The following is a 21,611-nucleotide window of genomic DNA, read 5'->3' as shown; positions in this document are numbered from 1 at the left end:
CAATACCGGAGCCAATATCTTTCGAATGAACATTCGAATGACCAGAAATTGATTCAGAGCCTTACATCTCCATTTGGTTTTGGGATTATTAAAAAGATTTGAGTAAAAACCCTTGAATCTTTCGATGATTGGAACCTCTGAAATTACTCCTTGTGACCTTAGTTGATCTACTGCCTGAAGAAAAGACCTCTTCTTTACTGGGTCTATGGGGACGTTGGACCTTAGGAACTGAGAGGGGGAAGCCCCCGGAATTCTATTTTGTACCCCTGAGACACAGTGGAAATAACCCACCTGTCTCTGATCACTTCTTCCCAGGTGTCTGAGGACTTTAATAGCCTCGCCCCACCTGCATGAGTGGGGGCGCCCCTTAATATTGAAGGCTTGGGACTGACCTTAAGGGGTCTCTGGGCCCAGGGCTTTTTCTGCCCCTGGCCTTGTGGCTTTCCCCTAAAACCAGACAGCTGAGGCCATTGATACTGCCTGAATTTAGAAGTGCTGGGTACTGAAGCACTAGACACCTTGAAGGAAGGTTGCCTGCTCCTTTTCTTAACTGGCAGAAGTGCACTCTAACCCCCTGAAATTTTCTGTATGTATTTATCCAGGACTTCTCCAAATAGCCACTCCCCATGAAAGGGAAAACCAGCTAGTGATCTTTTGCAGGGTAACTCTGCAGCTCAGCTTTTTAACCAAAGAATCCTGCACATATGTACTGACAGCAGGGCCAACCGGGACGTCTGTTGTATGGAATCCTTAAGGGCATCTACTGCGAAACATAAAGGCAGAGGTAATTCTGCCAAATCCTCCGCAGGTACCCCTTGATTGGGAACAGTCTTCAATTAAATGTAAGTTTATTGAGCAGTGGAAAAAAGGAGTACAGTGTACATAATAAACACCAAAAAAAAGGAATAACAGTGCATTTTTCCAAGATGTACAAATAAAATTCGTGTACAATATTATATCCCATGTCTTATTCCTCTTTTTTTTCCCCCATAATATATATGTGTTGCTGATTGGTCATGTCTTACTAGCTTAGCTTGTTCTCGCTTCAGTGGCTCGGCACGTGTGGCCTGGGGGGGGGCTGATCCCCGAGACGCCCCGCTACCTGATTTATTTTCAAGTGCAAGTATCAGACGACTGAGTCCATTTATCCCATATTTGTTCATATTTATGAGGGCAACCTCTATGTATGTAGATTAGTTTTTTGTATGGTAATGTGTTATTGACTTCCGCCATCCAGTGTGAAAACTCTGGGGGATTAGGCCTCATCCAGACTCTAGCTATGACTTTTCGTGCAGAAAAAAGTGTTTCGTGTACAAATACCTTTTGGAATTTATTTATCTCAGGATCTGATAGAATTCCTAGAAGGCAGAGCTTAGGCTGTAGTGTTACAGGGGAGCCCATTGTGTCGTGGAGGAAGCGCACTACCTGTGTCCAGAGCGCCTGGATCTGGGGGCACTGCCACAATAGGTGGAAAAAGGTGCCGGTAACCTGGTTGCACATTGGGCACATTGTTGATTGATTACTCTTATATTTTGATAACCTGAGTGGCGTGAGATATGCTCTGTGAATCAGGAATAATTGAGTTAATCGGTCTGATAGTTTAGGGGACACTAATTTGCATGCGTCGAGGGCGTCGCTCCACTCATCATCTGCCAGTGTGTCCACCTCCCCCTCCCACCTTGATTTAAGGGCATAGGCCGATGTAGTGGCTTGCGGTAGCGTTAACATTAGATAGAATTGGGAAATCATTTTTTTCGGGTCTGGGCATTTCAGTGCTTCCATTAGTGGGTTATTTACCAAGTTGAGTTCACCCGGGGGGAACTGTAAGTAAAAGGCGTGGCGCAGTTGCAGGTACCTGAAAAACATTTGGTTTGGTAGTGTATACTCCGTTTTCAATCTATCAAAGGTTTTTAATCTGCCATTATGAATGATGTGTAGTATATAAATGATCCCTCTAGAACTCCACACCTCGCTGTCTGGTATCAAATTGAATTCGGGGAGATTTGTGTTGTGCCACAGGGGAGTGAATTCATTTATTACTGGGAGTTGAAGTCTATTCATGGCTAGATTCCATATTTTGGTATAGTGATAAAGTAGTGATTTACGGTTAGCATTCCTGTCTTCCCCATTGGTTCTTCCCGTTATCGCAGTCAATGGATCATGTGACGAGCGTGACCATCTAGGGCACAGTAAATGCAAGAATCTTTCTCTATCTGTCTTATCTACATGGAAAATTTGGGATAACTGCGCTGCGATATAGTAAGCATTGAAGTCAGGTAGAGCCATCCCTGCTAAATCTGTGGGGTTTTTAAGTTTTTGCCAGGCGATTTTATGTCTGTTGTTACCCCATACGATCGGGAACAGTCTTAGTTACCCGCTTCACCTGGTCATTTAAAGAATGACATATACCAATAGCCGCCACTGCCAGTTGAAAAGCAGACCCGGCAATAGCAAATAAAGTCTTTAATAAAGACTCCAAGTTCTTATCTGCTGGATCCATAAACACCTGGGCATTATCTCCAGGACAGGTAAGACTCTTATTCACAGAGGAAATGGTAGCACAGATGGCATGCTCCATTTTCTTATAAACTTTGCCTCCATAGGGTAAAAAAGTGCAAAACTTTTACGAGGAATAAATTGTTTATCCGGGTGATCCCAGTCAGCATACATGATTTGCTCTAGCAACGGATGCAAGGGAAAAGCCTGCAAACTCTGTGGAGGTCGCAGAGATCCTAAAGAAGAAAAGGAAACTTCAGGGACCTCCACAGGTGGCAATTTGAAACCTGATCGGACCATCTCCGTGAAGTACTGGATCAGCAGTCTCTGGGATTGAGAGGTTGAAAATGGTCCTTCCTCAGAAGTGGAGTCTGTGGCCTGACCTTCCTCCCAGTCATTCACCATCACTTCTTCTGCCCAATCCTGTTCCAATGCAGGTGGGGGCTCAGGTTGAATCTATCCCGTTTCCTTCCCCCTTGGGAAACAGAAGAATCATACCTGCTATTTTCCCCTCTAGCCCAGCTAAAGCAGATGCTAAGTCGTACTTTGTAACATGGGTTGAGGCAGAAGCATTAGCTGTTGCTACAATGCCTGACAACCGTAATGGCTCAGACTGGCCAGTTGCCTCATGTCTTTCAGGAGAGTTAAACACAGCAGATGTAAGGCATCCTCCAATACCGAAGGCTCCCTTCCTGCTGCGCCTGCCCAACCCCTCTTCCGGGAAGACATGCCTGAGACAAAAAATTTGAGGTAAAGAAAACCCCACCTTTATGCAATTCAACTTCTCTGTAAAAACTACAGCTCTTACAGGTCCTGTGGTGCCTTGGTCCATCCACCCACAGTGATTCACGTGCCCAGCTGACGCTGCTCTGTGTTCCCTCCAGCCTGCTTACAGAAGGCTAGGGCTGGAACAGCTCCTAATATGGCCGCTTCTGCCCCTACTGCGCATGTCCGGCGTGCGCGCTTGTAGCGTCCTGTGCAGCTCTCACGCCCCTTCCACGTGCACGTCCCTCAGGCACATTCTTTCGCGCCATTCCCACGCACATGCGCACCCCCTCCGACCACATTAACAGCGTCAGGAAAGGGCCGCCGAAGGCCCCGACGTAAAAACTAGATGCACAGGGGCGGGGGAATCCGAAGAACCGCCCGCCCCCTGATAGGATCAACCTGGCTGGAAGCTCCACAGAGAAGGGCCGCGATCTGCAACACCACTGCTCCCAGTGGACAGAAAAATTATGACACCTGGTTCTAAAAAAAAAAAAAAAAAAAAAAAGGTAAGAGACTGAAAATACATCTTACGGTTTAACAAGTGCAAAGAAGCTTTTAAAAACCCTGACCAGTCCCGCTAAAAAGCTAGATTCCAATTTTCCCCCATCATGACGGGTATCTGTCTCATGGACCTTCAAAGACCGGGTCCCCTTGAATATGGGGCCAATCCTTTGGACCTGTAAAGCACCCTGCCGGAACTCCTTTGGGATATTTTTTTCTTACCAAGAATACGAATCCCCAGGGTTCAGTGCCCAAAGGGTCACATTACAGGCAATACCTTGTAATTTTCTTGTGCAACGAGGTTCGGGTACCATCCATTTTAGTGTATCACCATCCGGATGGATCCGATTATATAGCCCTTTAAATCGTTCAGGATCTGTTCCAGGACCATCTTCTTAGCTAGCTCATGGAGAGCTTCTCCAAACCGTGACCATCACCTTACAAGACACTGGTGAAAAAAACTGAGGTACTTCCTGTGTAGGAGGGGTAATATGGGGGAGGACTTCCTGTCTTTTTTTTTTTTGGTTTGCCAGTGTCTATTCACCTATAGGTGGCGTATAACCCAGTTAGCTATTACGGCTGCTCTGTGTCCCGTGATGTACGATAAAGAAAGCAACATTTTGCTTACACCTTGACTGTACTCAGACAAACTTCTGTTCACAGCAGAAAGTGAAGATGAAGGAGGTGTTCGGTATGCACACAATCTGTCCCACTTTGATCCATATTTATTTTGATCCTCCTTCAATGACGTAATTTTACTGACATCCTGTGAATAAGCCTGTCATTTAAAGAGTACAATCTTCCACGCACTACTTGTACAGATGAAATACCTTCAGTTACGGGTTGCAGCTTGGTAGAGCGCTCAGAATCTGGGGAGTGGAGTGGTTCGGGCTCTTTCAGACATTCCAGCTGCAGAAAGGGGTCGTAATCTTCAGATGCCAGATCTGAAAGGCTCATGGGAAAGTACCGTGGATTGCTAAAATGCTGGGAGCCATAGACGCAGTCATGCAAGACCTGCAGAGTACAAATTATATCAAATAAATCACAATTATATTAGCACAGAAAAAAAGTAATTTGTAACATTTTCACTACATTTACTGCAAACTTCAACAAGCTGTAATACAACCTTAATATGTAATTGTAAACGTCCCCACTGCAGGCCACATCTGCAGGCCACATCCATGGACATCATTGGCGCAAAACACAGTAAACATCCCCTAAACGGTGCACGTTTAGGAGATATATACAGTACCGATAGATACAACTTCCACAGAGAGGTTAACAACCTCTTTAGGCTTCTATTGGGGCACGCTAAGGCAGTACAGACAGTGCAAATAGGCCTGCTACCTTGCCCAGGGTCCCATTCTGCCTTGACAAATAAGTTCACTTAAAAAAAAAAAAAAAGCCCATTTTTTATTAATTTTTTTTTGCAAGTAAAAAATGTGCATTTATTATTTTATTTATTTATTTATTTTCAGTCCTGCAGACTGTCAGTGTGAGCTGTCTGCCCGTACACCATACGGGCAGGCAGTTTCGCACTTACAGGAAGAATCAATTAACTACCACAGCGCTCAACAGCACTGTGGTAGTAGAACTACAAGCTGACATTTTCAAAGGATGTCAGTACTTATAGTTAATTCATTCACAGAACTCTGTGAATGAATGACGCGGCCGTGTGGGCTGCGCTCTTTTCAAGAAGTGACAGCTAATACAAGGAACTTCTCCCCGTACTGTTGTCACAGGGAGAGAGTGCAGTGGGGAGTGGCTGCACCCGTTTTTAGGGTGGAACATGTAAAAACCACTTGCTGACCACCTAACTGTTAAAATACGTCATTACTTTGACACTAAATATTCGGGTTATGGCTGCAGCTAGATACCATAACCCAGATATTTTTTTTTCCCTTAGGCGATTCTCTTTCAGATAAAAGTAATCGCTGGGGCAGATTCGCCGCAGGAACACTTTTAGAAGCGTCGGGTGAGGTGCTCCTTCCGCCGCTTCCCAGGCTTACGTTACCGATTGCTGAGCCTGGGAACCCAGCCAGCGCCCACATTGCCTTCCCATAGAGATAAGTGATGGCAAGAGGACCACCGCTCATCTCTATGCCCTTGAAGGACCAGAGCGCTGTCATGACATCACTTTTGGTTCTTGGGCCATGTAAACATTTTTTTTACCTTAAAGCAAAAGATATTTTTTATTATATTTTGCTTTTAGGTAAAGGAGAGATTTTAGACCCCAGATCTTGCCATAAAAAGGATCTGTCATGCTGTATTGTTATTGCAAGGGATGTTCACATTCATTGAGATAGCAGTAAAAGGGATCAATTTTTTTTTTTAAAGGAACAGTGTAAAAAAAAAAAAAAAAAAAAAAAAAAAAAAAAGTTTATTAATTTATTAAGTGCCCCAGTGTGCAGTGAACACATACATAGGTCACGCCCACATATGTAAATGGTGTTTGCACCACGTTAGTTATCACCATGAACGTCTGAGCGAGAGCAATAATTCTAGCACTAGACCTCCTTTGAAACTCTAACCTGGTAACCTGTAGAAATTTTTAAAGCGTGACTTTTGGAGATTTTTGAGCACCATAGTTTGGCGCCATTTCATGCGCACACGCAATTTCAAAGTACGACATTAGGTATCTATTTTCTCGGTGTAACATCATATTTCTTATTATACAAAAAATTGGGGTATAAATTATTATTTTTTTATTCAATAAAGTGTATTTTATTAAAAAAAAATTGCATTTGGAAAACCGCTGCGCAAAAACTGTGTGACATAAATTGCAACGACCACCATTTTATTCTCTAGTCAGAAAAAGGCTGGGTCCTTAAGTGGTTAATCCATTTTTGGTCTTGGGACCAAGAAGCCTCATTCTGTAACACATCTCAACTGACAATACAGCAAGTGTATGCAGCTAGCTATACTTTATCAGTTTTTTTACAGTCTGCAGACAGAATGCTGGTGAAGGGAGAAAGCTAAGACCCCTTTCACACCGAGGCAGTTTTCAGGCGGTTTAGCATTAGAGACAGCACCTGCAAAGCGCATGAAAACTGCCTCCCATTCATTACAATGGGTGCTTTCACACCCGGGCAGTGCGCTTGCGGGACGTTAGGAAAAGTCCTGCAAGCAGCATCTTTGGGGCATCTTTAGAGCACTGTATACAGCACTCCCAAAAACGCCCCTGCCCATTGCTAGCGGGCGAAAACCAGCGCAAAATCGCAGATTAAACAACGGTAAAGCGCTGCTAAACGAGCGGCACTTTACCGCTATTGGCCGGTGTTTTTCAGTGTGAAAGCAACCTTAATGTGCTTTAAACATTCCCCTTGAATTGTAGATGACCTAGTCTAGCAATACAAAGCAGTGCAGCAGTTTAAAACATACACTTTACTAGATCTAAAAAGTGCTCACAACTAAAAAAAAAGTGGGCACAAATTGATAGAAAAATGTTGATTATGTTTCCTGACCCTCAGATGATAAAATTAGTGCATGGGTCACAAAATCTAGAAAAATAGTATATATTAGTTATTAAATAAGTCACTGCTTGTATGTAGATGGGCACCTCACATGTGGTGTGATCATTGTTCACATATGTGTGCAGGACTGACATGTGCGTTAACCACTGCGTATGAGCACGGGGCGACAGGGGCGCTTTAAATATAATTTTTTTCATATTATTATTTATTTTTACAGTGTTTTTTTTAATGTATCACTTTTATTGCTGTCAAAAAGAATGTAAACATCCATTTGACGGCAATAGCAATAACAGGTACTCTTTATTAGGGATGAGCTCCGGCGTGTTCGCATGGCGCACGTGCCGAGCCCGCCAGGAAGTCGGCACGGGGCAGCGCTAATCACAAGCAGTGAGACATTTCCCGATGTGTGGCTGCAGAGATCGGGAAATGTCTCCCTGCCTGTGATTAGCGCTGCGCCGTGCCGACTTCCTGGCGGGCTCGGCACGTGCGCCATGCGAACACGCCGGAGCTCATCCCTACTCTTTATGGAGAGATGGGGAGTCTATTAGACCTCCCATCTCTCCTTTGGACTCCAATGCAGCCAATCAGACACAGATCAGTCTAATCAGCTGCTATGCGGCAGCAAGCAAAGAGTAGGAAACGGAAGTGACTAAATAGTCGACGCTTGCCGGTTCTGACATCACACAGTGAGAGGAACAGCTTCAGTTCCTCTCGCTGTGGGGCCGGACATGGATGTCGTTGGTTGCAGCGCTCCTGGGCTTCCCGATTGCTCGGGAGAGTGCGGTAAATGGTGGTGGCGGGAAGATCATGGTTGTAGCCCCAACCATGATTTCGGTACAACCGCTTCCCTACCAGGACGTATTTATACAGTGGCCGGTAGGGAGGTGATTAAAGCCATTCAACACCTTAGTATTTGTTTTCTTTTGCTATCAGTAACATTAAAAGTACATGAAGTGGAGGATCATGACATCCAGGAGTGTGGATGTCATCCTTGTAATTAAAGATTTATTTGCAAAATAAGGCTTCAGTACTGTTGGCATTGGCTTGAATCCAGCTTATTTCAAAAATACACTAACTAAATGATATAGCGCTCTCATAAAAGGGTTTAAATAGTATTTAGCCCGAAGGTTAAAACACTTTGATTTCTCCACAGCACATGGATCCAGCAATCTCCTTTAATATCTGTCCCATAATCCGATGTGACAAAGTTTATGTCTCTAATGTCTAAGAGCTGTAATTTAAGGCAATCAAGTAACACAGAGCAATCTGTCTCTCTGGCATTACTGAATATAGCTTCCGGTTTTCAATAAACCTTACAGTGGTTCTACAGACAGATATAATTATCTTCTCTAACAAAAAATGCACTGGAGCCAAGGTGTAGGAGAAACCTCACACATGAAATTCAGGTACATGTCCATAAGGACAATCAAAGTGCACTTATATTTCTCACCCACCCCAACCTCCGCCCTAGATGTGCATTTGCCTCCATTCCTTGGTCTGACAGTCATAACTGCTCTGTATTAGTCACGATCCCCTTAGGGTTCGTTCACACATGTGTTGACTTTTAGGAACGAAGAAATGTTTATTAACGCGCCTATAGCAATTATGATGTTTATGAAGTGCTAAGAACACTTTAAGAATGCTCCATAAATGCCCATGGAAGTGTTGACTTGTTGCCAGATCTGTTTATCTTTTGTATGCGGCACAATAGTTGGGTTGTATAAATTCCGGGTGTTGTTCCACCTCTTCTACGAGTACTGATACATTAATATCAGCCTTCATGGCACTTGCTGACATTGTCCCTTCCATGAACCGACACTTGCTCACGAGGTCTTTTGCTGTCACAAAAAGCTTTGCCACGGAGGCTGGGTTCGCACATATGCGACGGAGGAACCAGCACGATTCCAGTGCCGATTCCCACATTGCATGTCCCTCGCAGCCAGTTCACACTGTCCTATGTGACCTGCTGCGGGTGTTAATATAAAGTGACCAACAAATGGCCCCTGCCCCCACCTATAAGTGGCCTTCACAGCAAGGAGCACATGGAAGGGCAAACACATGAAAGACAAAAACAGAACATTCCATAGCTCAACTCACCAACCAGTCTGCCAACAGTCCAAATTAACCTGTCCAACAGTTTGCGTTAAAAACAGGGGTGCCTCTTCACGGCACCCTGTGTATGCTTGCAGGGTGCCGTGAAGAGGCATTGCAGCTTACGCATGCATTTGCAAATGCGTGCCAACTAAACCCCTGTTTTTAACTCAAACTGTTGGACAGGTTAATTTGGTCAGTTGGCAGACTGGTTGGTGAGTTGAGCTATGGAATGTTCTGTTTTTGTCTTTCATGTGTTTGCCCTTCCATGTGCTCCTTGCTGTGAAGGCCAGTTATAAGTGGGGGCAGGGGCCATTTGTTTGTTACTGGTGTATATATGGTCCGGGGACACACTGGGCACCTTCGCCACCACTGTGCTATTGCTGTGTGTCCAGTGTGCTCCTGTTCCTTTAAGGGGGAGTGAGCTGCCTCCAGGCCCACCTGTCCCTCATCTATCCATTTAATGCATGTGCTTCCATTGTAGAGACACTTATAAATTCAGTAGTTTTAGGACTGCAAGCATACACAGGGTGCCGTGAAGAGGCCTTGCAGCTTATGCATGCGTTTGCAAATGCGTGCTAACTAAACCCCTGTTTTTAATGCAAACTGTTGGACAGGCTAATTTGGTCAGTTGGCAGACTGGTTGGTGAATTGAGCTATGTAATGTTCTGTTTTTGTCTTTCGTCAATTTAAAGTGAATGACACCCCCAGATTGGCTCGCAGAGAGCAGTGCGAACTGTGAAATGGTGCAGTAACAGGATTGCGTAGGTGGTAGCACCCATGCGATACGATTCCAGTGCGGAACAAAAAAAGGGTCCTGCACCATTTTGGCCAGAATGCAATGCAAATTCAGCCATACAATCTGTATTACTGAATTTTCATCGCACAGACATCCAATGTGATCTGCACAGCAATGCGGTGAGAAACATATGCAATGTCTAGCGCCGCAATAGTGTGAACCCAGCCTAACAATAATGCTCAGTGCTTCTGCTCCTACCTGGTACTGGCAGTACTGCTGGCTGATGACTTTCCCTGCAGACAGAAGCAAATGGTGTTACCACACAGCTGTTCTGTACAACCAGGAAGTGACTGGAGCTGCTCTGTCCTAGTTCTCTATTATTTCCCAGTGCATTCTGAAAGACCGGAGCATCCCACTGCCTCTCCCTCAATGCCCAGCAAACACTTCATAAATGCTTCAATAACACACCATGAAACTCTAGGTGCTGCTAAGGGTTTGGTTAAAGAGCATCGCAATTGAAATCAATGGAAGCAGTTGACAAGCGTTGATACCTCATGAAAGCGACATGCTGCTTAATTTTTAGCACAACACCTGAGTGAACAGCGCTGTGTGGTACCATTGTAATATTAATCCCAAGTGTTGACCAGCAGCTATGAGGCGTGAATGCTGAATAAATGCCACATAAATTCATGGTATTGACACACGTGAATGAGCCCCAGAGACTTCTAAGGAGCCATTATCTGATCCAGGAAAATTTTACTGGCAAGATTTAAACATTGTGGAGGGCTGAGACATGATGCTATGTAAATGCATAAAGGGCAGGGAAAGTTGGGTGTTTTAGGTTGGGAGAAAGGGCAAAAGGAATTAGTACAAGTTTTATGATTGTATACTTAGAGTCGGTGCCTGCCGGCCCCTTAAAGGCTCTAGAATGCCGGGAGGCGGGGGCAGGGCTTATGGTCACGTGACTGCCGTAATTAGCTGTCACAGCGGTTCCATAACCAGAAAGCTCCCGATTGCAAGCAGCGAAGGGAGCTTCGGTTACCAAGACAAGAGCGCGCAGGGCATGCGCTCTCGGAACAGCTCTATTGCACGCAAATATGCGGCTGCTCGGTGCCAAGGCCCGGCTATTTGCGTGAGCTAGGCATGAAAAGGTTAAGGTTGCATTCACACCTAAGTGTCGCTTTTTTTTTGGGGTGTTTTTTCCCCAACGTTTGTGTACCGTGTTTTTAAGCATTTGTGTACAGCGTTTTTGAGCTTTGCCATTTTTTAATTAGCCAATAGTGAAAAATATCATTTGTTGCTATGTTTTTTAGCTATTTATTTAGCTTTTTTTTATTATTTGTTTATTTTTTTGTAAGGGGTATAGGGGCTAGGGTTTAAAGGTTAGGGGTTATTTTATTTATTATTAATAATTAATTAATAGTGTTGGGGTTAATATTATGGTCAGGGGTCAATATAAAGGTTGCAGTTAGGGTTTTTTATTTATTTTATGTACTTGTTTATTGTATTTACTACTTATTATTTTCATTTAATTTTTGCATTTGAGCAGAAAAATGCACCAAAATGCTTAAAAACGTGTAAATCAAGCATTTCAATGCATTTCTATAGAACAAAAACCACTTAAAAAATGTACCAATCTGCCCAATTCAAATCTCTAGAACTTTTTTCAGTTTCAGGAGTTTGGCTTCAGGCGACTTGTAGTGGCGATAGGAACCACAAAAACAAGGGCTGCTCCTATTTACATTTGCCCAGGCCATTTCTGAACTACAGGAAGGTAATAACAAACAACTTCAACGGCTGAAGGTGTTCATTTATGTACATGGAGATGCATTTATTTATTGGACAATGCAATTGGGGGTAGGACCAGGAGTACAATGCGTGCTCTAAAATTAGTGTCTGGCAATAATCATGGCACTAGTAATTGATCCAGTCATGCAAGGCTGGAAAAATCTCCCCCGGGTATTCTCAGGGTGCTTAATGTAAGTGGCACCTATCAGGCTTGTGGTGAAGTCCTGATCCAGGGAAGGTCTGTATTGTACCAAATACCTTCCACTTCTTAACCACTTCAGCCCCGGAAGGTTTTACCCCTTTCCTGACCAGAGCACTTTTTACAATTCGGCACTGCGTCGCTTTAACTGCTAATTGCGCGGTCATGCAATGCTGTACCCAAACGAAATTTGCGTCCTTTTCTTCCCACAAATAGAGCTTTCTTTTGATGGTATTTGATCACCTTTACCGTTTTTATTTTTTGCGCTATAAACGGAAAAAGACCGAAAATTTTGAAAAAAATGATATTTTCTACTTTTTGTTATAAAAAAAATCCAATAAACTCAATTTTAGTCATACATTTAGGCCAAAATGTATTCGGCCACATGTCTTTGGTAAAAAAAATGTCAATAAGCATATATTTATTGGTTTGCGCAAAAGTTATAGCGTCTATAAACTAGGGTACATTTTCTGGAATTTGCACAGCTTTTAGTTTATGACTGCCTATGTCATTTCTTGAGGTGCTAAAATGGCAGGGCAGTACAAAACCCCCCCAAATGACCCCATTTTGGAAAGTAGACACCCCAAGGAAATTGCTGAGAGGCATGTTGAGCCCATTGAATATTTATTTTTTTTGTCCCAAGTGATTGAATAATGACAAAAAAAAAAAAAAAAATTTACAAAAGGTTGTCACTAAATGATATATTGCTCACACAGGCCATGGGCATATGTGGAATTGCACCCCAAAATACATTCAGCTGCTTCTCCTGAGTACGGGGATACCACATGTGTGGGACTTTTTGGGAGCCTAGCCGCGTACGGGGCACCAAAAACCAAGCACCGCCTTCAGGATTTCTAAGGGCATAAATTTTTGATTTCACTCCTCGCTGCCTATCACAGTTTTGAAGGCCATAAAATGCCATGATGGCACAAACCCCCCCAAATGACCCCATTTTGGAAAGTAGACACCCCAAGCTATTTGCTAAGAGGCATGCTGAGTATTTTGCAGCTCTCATTTGTTTTTGAAAATGAAGAAAGACCAGAAAAAAATTTTTTTTTTTTCTTTTTTCAATTTTCAAAACTTTGTGACAAAAAGTGAGGTCTGCAAAATACTCACTATACCTCTCAGCAAATAGCTTGGGGTGTCTACTTTCCAAAATGGGGTCATTTGGGGGGGTTTTGTGCCACCTGGGCATTCCATGGCCTCCGAAACTGTGATAGGCAGTGAAGAGTGAAATCAAAAATTTACGCCCTTAGAAAGCCTGAAGGCGGTGCTTGGTTTTTGGGGTCCCGTGCGCGGCTAGGCTCCCAAAAAGTCCCACACATGTGGTATCCCCATACTCAGGAGAACCAACAGAATTTATTTTGGAGTGTAATTTCACATATCCCCATGGCATGTTTGAGCAATATATCATTTAGTGACAACTTTGTGCAAAAAAAAAAAAAAAAATTTGTCTCTTTCCTGCAACTTGTGTCACAATATAAAATATTCCATGGACTCGACATGCCTCTCAGCAAATAGCTTGGGGTGTCTACTTTCCAAAATGGGGTCATTTGGGGGGGTTTTGAACTGTCCTGGCATTTTATGCACAACATTTAGAAGCTTATGTCACACATCACCCACTCTTCTAACCACTTGAAGACAAAGCCCTTTCTGACACTTTTTGATTACATGAAAAAATTATTTTTTTTTTGCAAGAAAATTACTTTAAACCCCCAAACATTATATATTTTTTTAAAGCAAATGCCCTACAGATTAAAATGGTGTGTGTTTCATTTTTTTTTTTTCACACAGTATTTGCGCAGCGATTTTTCAAACGCATTTTTTGTGGAAAAAACACACTTTTTTAAATTTTAATGCACTAAACACACTATATTGCCCAAATGTTTGATGAAATAAAAAAGATGATCTTAGGCCAAGTACATGGATACCAAACATGACATGCTTTAAAATTGCGCACAAACGTGCAGTGGCAACAAAATTAATACATTTTTAAAAGCCTTTACAGGTTACCATTTTAGATTTACAGAGGAGGTCTACTGCTAAAATTACTGCCCTCGATCTGACGTTCGCGGTGACACCTCACATGCATGGTGCAATTGCTGTTTACATTTGACGCCAGACCGACGCTTGCGTTCGCCTTAGCGCGAGAGCAGGGGGGACAGGGGTGCTTTTTTTTTTTTTTCTTTATTTTTTTTTGCTTTTTTATCTTATTTTTAAACTGTTCCTTTCATTTTTTTTTTTTTTTTAATCATTTTTATTGTTATCTCAGGGAATGTAAATATCCCCTATGATAGCAATAGGTAGTGACAGGTACTCTTTTTTGAAAAAATTGGGGTCCATTAGACCCTAGATCTCTCCTCTGCCCTCAAAGCATCTGACCACACCAAGATCGGTGTGAAAAAATGCTTCCCCAATTTCCCAATGGCGCTGTTTACATCCGGCGAAATCTAAGTCATAAAATGCTCGTAGCTTCCGGTTTCTTAGGCCATAGAGATGTTTGGAGCCACTCTGGTCTCTGATCAGCTCTATGGTCAGCTGGCTGAATCACCGGCTGCATTCTCAGGTTCCCTGTTGAGACAGGAGAGCCAGAGAAAAACACGGAAGACAGTGGGGGGCATTCCCTCCCACCGCTTGTAAAAGCAGTCTAGAGGCTAATTAGCCGCTAGGATTGCTTTTACATGAAAGCCGACCGCTGGCTGAAAAGAATGATACCAAGATGATACCTAAACCTGCAGGCATCATTCTGGTATAACCACTCAAAGTCGTGAATGGCGTACCTGAAGACAAAAAAATGGTTAACAATAAAGCACAGTGAACAGTAAAGTATAAAAAATTGCATACCTGAAAAGCAAACATGATAAAACATAATAACAATAAAACATTGCAGAATAGAATACAGTAAAAAAGAGCAGAACAATAGAGAGAGAGAATAGAGAGAGAGAGAGAACAATAAAACGACAACTATTTTTTTTTATTTTTGTTTGTGTTTTTTTTATTTTTTTTACACTTTTTTTTGTAACTGTAACTTTTATAACTGTAACCGGTTCCAGGTTCGGGTCTCTCAAAATGCGATGGCATCTTGGGAGACCCTGTGAAAGCGTGCCTAGTCTGTGCAATGCTGTACCCTACGCTAATACTCAACTAGTGAATGGTAGCGTTCAAAACATTCACCAATGCAAAGACCAGGATTGTCAGGACAGGAGGGACAATATTAGCGGGTGTCACGCCTATATCCGCGCTTGCTGTAGACACATCTTTTTTGGGGGGGTTCGTTGGGTAGGGGTACTCGTGAGGACATAAAGAAAATGCCTCTCATGCAGCCGACTGCATTTGGTTGGGGATGTGAATGGGGGAAGTACGGGCGCTGCAGAAGCGGTGGGTTCCCAATTAGGATTGGCGAATGCAGCAGGAAGGGCACTATGGGCACGACGGGCCTGTGTTTGTCTTATTGGTGGCAGCGGGACACTACTTGTGCTTGCCACCTCACTAGCTTGAACTGCACTTATGGGACTCGCCACGTCACCAAGTGTTACTGCAGTGCTGGTTTGACTACGACCGGGGTGTACTAGGCCGCTGGCGCTTGCCAGTTCACCAAAACGCTACAAAAAAAACTGTTAGCGATCGCAGGGATCAGGCCTGACTCTGCGAACGCTGTAGTTATGTGTTTTGTAAGTGACAGTGATCGATCGATACTGCACTTGGGTGGGCTGGGCCAGGCGGAGGGGCAAAACGCAGGTGCTAGCAGGTATCTGGGCTGATCCCGCTAACACTGCGTTTTTGGGAATCCTAAACTGCTGGGGACGCTAGTATAGATCTGATCGGATCAGATATTGATGCGTTCAGATACTATACCACTAAGGGAGGTGTACCGTGCGTGCATGGGTGTTAGCGCTACTGGCACTAACCTGACGCTGCCTGGGGCTGGTGCTTGCCATTTCACCAAAACGCTACCAAAAAAACTGTTAGCGATCGCAGGGATCAGGCCTGACTCTGCAAACGCTGCAGTTATGCGTTTAGTGTTTTGTAAGTGACAGTGATCGATCGATACTGCACTTGGGTGGGCTGGGCCGAGCCGGGCGGAGGGGCAAAATGCAGGTGCTAGCAGGTATCTGGGCTGATCCCGTTAACACTGCGTTTTTGGGAATCCTAAACTGCTGGGGACGCTAGTATAGATCTGATCAGATCAGATATTGATCCGTTCAGATATTATACCACTAAGGGAGTTGTACGGTGCGTGCGTGGGTGTTAGCGGTACTGGCGCTAATCTGACGCTGCCTGGGGCGACGCATATCACCGCCGGGCGATCAGGGGGCTAAACCTTTATTCGGTAATAAACGGCGGGTGCCCTGACACTATAAAAAATAAACTAACCAGCGTCACCCGTAACGGTTATACAGTGATCAGTGGTGAAAGGGTTAACTAGGGGGCAATCAAGGGGTTAAAACCTTTATTCGGTAGTATATGGGGGTCCCTGTCGCTATAAAACGCCGACGGCGAACCTAAATATTTATCTCCCTAACTAGCGTCACCAGCGACACTAATACAGCGATCAGAAAAATGATCGCTTAGCGACACTGGTGACTGGGGGTGATCAAGGGGTTAAAACTTTATTAGGGGGGGTTAGGGGGGTACCCTAGACCTACAGGGGGCTAATACTCACTGCCCTACCACTTCTAACTGTCACAAACTGACACCATGCAGTAATCAGGAAAAAAAAAACAAAAAAAAAACAGCTTGGTGTCAGTTTGTGACAGGGGGGGGGGGGGGTGATCGGGGGGCGATCGGGGGGGATCGGGGGTGTTTAGTGTGCCTGGCATGTTCTACTGTGTTGTGTAGTGTTTTACACTTACTCAGATGTCTTCTCTCCTCCGCGTCGGAACGGAAACTGCCAAGCCGAGGAGAGATGACATCACATCCTCTGCCTGTGTGTACTATACACAGGCAGGGGATGTTTCTCATTGGCTGGGAGCGATCGCGAGGGGGGGGGGCCACGATCGGATGGCCTCCCCCTCATCTCTGATCGCTCCTAGACAAATGCCGACCGCCGCTGGCACCGGGGGGGGGGGTCCGATCCGCCCGCGGGAAGGCAATCACGTACCAGGTACGTGATTTTGCCTGCCCGTGCCGCTCTGTTCACGTATATATGCGTGAGGCGCTCGGCAAGTGGTTAAACAGTTCCCGCTCGGCCTTAAGCAAGAGGACAGCCAGGCGGGACTTTCATCGATCCGGGTGGACGTCATATGACGTCCACCCAGATCACACCTCGCGCGCAGACGAGGCACAAACTCTCACTGGCTGTGTTCATTGGACACAGCCAATGACTGATCAGTGTACAGTCTCACTGCCGGTACCATGTGACCGATGTGACCAATCACAGCAAATCACATGACAACTGTAAACAAAAGATTGCTTCCAACAACAAAACAAACTGAATTAATTTCATTCCGTGAAATGCTTGCTAATAACAATGAAATTCACTGCTTTATGCACTCATAATGTGTAAGAAAAATAAAATAAAATTCTGATCACTTCCCTAGAGTAGTACAATGTTATTATGGTACCATTATATTGCTCTGGTCACAGCATGTTAAAAAAAAATCGTAAAATAAGTAACAAAAAAATATTTAAAAAAAAAATTTTTTTTTTTTTAATCATTTTGTTTTTACATTTTTTTCATACTGTCACCAGTCAGTGTTTCGGATCACCGCCACACCAGTTATATGAAGACGCTTGTACTACATTGGTGAAATTGTAAAAGAAGAGGGATCAACATTATTTTTTTCTTTTTTAGAATTAGGGCCAAAGTTCTTTTGGCTTTACTTCTCCTGTAGGTCACAGAAGTGCACTTTGTTCTGCATTCCTGTGACCCATATTCAGCAGACAGCAGGCTAAAGTGCACTGCTGGCTGATGTCACTCAGTCGGTCCAGGCTCTGGAAAGATCACAACTTTAATGTTGGGATCCACCCAGATGCCTGGACCGGCAGCTGGCTAAGCCTCTTAGCAAGTCACTGGGAGACTGAGCCAGCTGCTCCCACCCCCTCCACAGCCAGGCGTTACAGTGAGCACTGGAGGGGCAAAGCAAAGAGCTAGTGACTGACACTCACCAACTCTTTGCTCACTGAAGACGAAAAACTGAGCGACCAGCAGACTTTGATCGCTTAGTTCTCGGTCTTAGAGGCAGTGGATAACCAATAATGCCATCCACCTAGGTGAGTGTATGTTTTTTGTTTTTTATTTCTTGAACTTTTCTTTTACGTAAACATGCAATAAATAACTGGATATTACATTGAATAAAACAGTCAACTGCACTTTACCTTATATGCACAGTTCAGCACAGAATTCTCCCTTCCCTGATTTTCAGGGCCAGCATGCCGCACTGGCTTTAGTAATACTGATAAGGGCAGTGCCATTATCCAATCCAGGAGTGAGAGCAGCAAGGACACCACCAACTGCAAAAAGAGCATAAAAATAACAGTTCAGCAAATCAAATCAGTGCAGGGACAAGATCTATTGTTCAGGGAGAAGATACCAAACTGCACATCCCCCCCCCAGATGTATGAGGAATATGTCAGCAAAAATTCCTTTAAAGCCAAAATTCTCCCCAAACAAAATCCCCCCCAGCTCAAATACTCTCCCTTCCCAAATCCCCCCTCCTAGCATAAATCCTCCCCCCCAAAAAAATCCCATCCTAGCACAAATCCTCTACCCCTCAAGTTACTCCATCATGCACAAATCCCCCCCCCCCTTCTCAAACCCCCCCTCCTAGCACAAATCCTGCAGGGGCGCTGCAGTGGCAGGAGGGGGAGCTATAGGGGCGAGATAGCATAGCCCGCACCTCCTATCCGGCTCTCTTCTGCTCTCCCGATTCGACTTCCCGTGCTAAGCCAACAACAGTAGTGATGCTGCTGTCACTATACTTGTCAGCTAGTAGCGGCAGGAGCTCTCCATGTGGTGCCCCCTCACCTCACATGGTTCCAGCGCCTGGGGCAGCTGGTCCTCCTGCTATACACCCCCCCCCCCCCCCAGGTCCCAAATCCCAGCCCTGTATAAAATACATGTAACGTCATGCATACATTCATATTTAACGAGTGCATGGATGGCATTAATATATAAATACAAACCCCAACATACAATCCCATTCATTGAGTGCTTGCACAGAACTATCATATAAACTCCAACACATACTCAGATTCATGAAGTGCGTGCACAGCAGCATCACATGAGCACAGATCCCAACACATACCCTTATTTGTTAAATGTATGCACATCATCATCACTATAAATTTAAAATGATAGTGCTGTAATGGCATTCAACAAATGTTTTTATATTTTTGCTATTGCATTTTTAATTTTAAAAAAACTAATTCCGCGGAATCTACTTTTTTAAGTATTTGAGCTGCTCCTTATTCTTTTCATAAGTCTGGGTGAAGTTGATATATGTGGGCGATGACTTGCCCGTGTGCCTACATCATCAGTGGAATAATAACTGGGTTACAATTATAACCTGGTGGTCATGCATATTGAATGCGTTTCCTGTATCAAAGGTGGTGGGACAAGTACCAAAAAAGTTAAACGTATAGCAGACTTTTTTTTTTAATATGTACACTGATTATTTTAGCACAAACTGTTTATTTCACACAACCATTAATAACACAAGAATTGTTCAACAGATATACCAGCCATTTGAAAATAAAAGAGAGCACATACATATTGTACATCATTTTTCGAATTCTTAACCGTTTCCTTAACAGACTATTTCAGGATTGCTGCCTGTCACACCAGAGTTTCCTTTCTCCTCAGCTAAAACCAACATGAAGGGATAGAGAAGTAGATGCAATGTAGTGAGTAAAGTTATTACAGTAATTAACATTTCATAAGATCGCTATGATTGGGAAATCATTAAGATCATATGATTAGGAAACACACAGAATGGTTGTCCATCCACTTTCCAGAACCCAAAACTGCAGTCTATTACTGAAGCTCACAGCAAGAATGAGATTGATTACAAAGGGTGTAGAGTGTATGCTCAAACCAAAAAAGTTTTTTTTTTTCTAGTTTTGGATAACGTGGGGAAGGATTATAACTCCTATCAGGTTTTTGCTTCCAATGGGGGCATTATAAGTAAGACTCGCTTCCTGTTCTGCTGACAACAGTTTTACCAGAAAGGAAGGGCAACAAAATGGGTGTTATAGCTTTCCACTACACTACTAAAGTAAAGCATATTTATTTCTCTCTGTGTTGCTGTTGGAGTGTTACCATCTTTTTCTGCTGAAAAGGTTGTCAGCATGGCAGGAAGTGTCTTGCTGATGACCTTTAAATGAGCTCTAATAGAACCCTGTAAAACAATAAAAATTGAAAGGGGTTTTAAACTTTTCCCATACTATCCAAGACTAAGAAGAAAAAAAAAAAAGTTTTGACAGGACATACACTTTAAGTGTATTTATAGTTATGCAATTGTTCCATTTACGAAACACAGAATCTGCCCTTCAATACTGACCCGTTTATCTTGTTCATAGGATGAGGTTTCTGCAGTTGGTAAAAGGTGAGTCACAGTGGCTAACAGAATCTGTTGGAACAGCAAAACACAACACATGTATAATTCAATAAAAACACACATAAGAATGATTCACCTAAACCATCTGACACGAGAGTAACCCCCTCCTTGCAACATGTGTTACATGTATACAAGTGGGAGTGATTGGCACCTACCTCTATGATTTTCAGTGGGTAGTCCTGATGGCATATTTGCAGTTGCGTGACATAGTTAAGGAGCACATTCAGAACACTACATGCTACGTGTGCAACCACTTTGTTAGGAAACTGAAACACAATAATAAATTTACCATTAAGTTTAAGATAAAAAAAATACTACAAGAATGTACAATGTATACACCGACCATGTTCAGTCTGTTGTATGTGCATTCATTTGCACTACTAAAATACATGGAGATTACAAGACAAAGAATAGGGAAAAACAAAAGTCAGAGGTGGACTACATACTTCTGGCACAGTCTTTTTCATCCCTCCCGCTGCTTGTAAAAGCAATCCAGCAACTAGTTAGCTGCTAGGATTGCTTTTACAAGAGAGCCAACTGCCAGCCAACTGTACCTGGATGACGCCTGTAGCTGCAGGCATCATGCCAGTATAACTACTTTGAAGTCCAACAACGTCGCTGGTCAGCAAGTCGTTAAAAACATTCTAAACTTTCCCACCTGCACCTTGTGTTTTTCACCTGCGCAAGATGTGTATTCACAATGTAGTTTTATGGTGGCATTTATATAGCCGTTTACGCACAGCTTATAGTAAAGTATATCTTCACATTTCAATGCAACATTTTTATTTTTTTTTTGTGTTCAAACACGAGGCATGCTGCATGGCACTTCACAGGCTAATGCATGACCTCTGTCTGTAGTCTAAGAACTGACACTTCCTGCGAAGAAACTACATATCCCACAATCCGTTGGTCTCTCGGTCTAGTACTCTGTAGGTGCTGGCTAAAATCAGGAATTAGATCGGACACAAACAAAAATAGGCAGATCAATGAAGGGAAGA

The 21,611-nt window shown here is 43.5% G+C and overlaps 1 protein-coding gene across 1 annotated transcript in view; it reads right to left on the bottom strand.

Annotated features, from left to right (window-relative positions):
• Positions 1-21,611, bottom strand: part of RALGAPA1 (Ral GTPase activating protein catalytic subunit alpha 1) — a 474,136-nt gene that overhangs the window by 233,602 nt on the left and 218,923 nt on the right. Inside the window, 4 exon segments of the mRNA XM_073610203.1 lie at positions 4,596-4,779; positions 18,374-18,508; positions 20,557-20,625; positions 20,769-20,879. Coding sequence (XP_073466304.1) covers positions 4,596-4,779; positions 18,374-18,508; positions 20,557-20,625; positions 20,769-20,879 — 499 coding nt within the window.

This window comes from Aquarana catesbeiana, linkage group LG13, assembly GCF_042186555.1.
Source record: "Aquarana catesbeiana isolate 2022-GZ linkage group LG13, ASM4218655v1, whole genome shotgun sequence".
In the NCBI taxonomy this organism is placed as follows: domain Eukaryota; kingdom Metazoa; phylum Chordata; class Amphibia; order Anura; family Ranidae; genus Aquarana; species Aquarana catesbeiana.
Note: the sequence above shows the minus strand (reverse complement) of the source record. Positions and strands in the feature narration are given on the sequence as shown.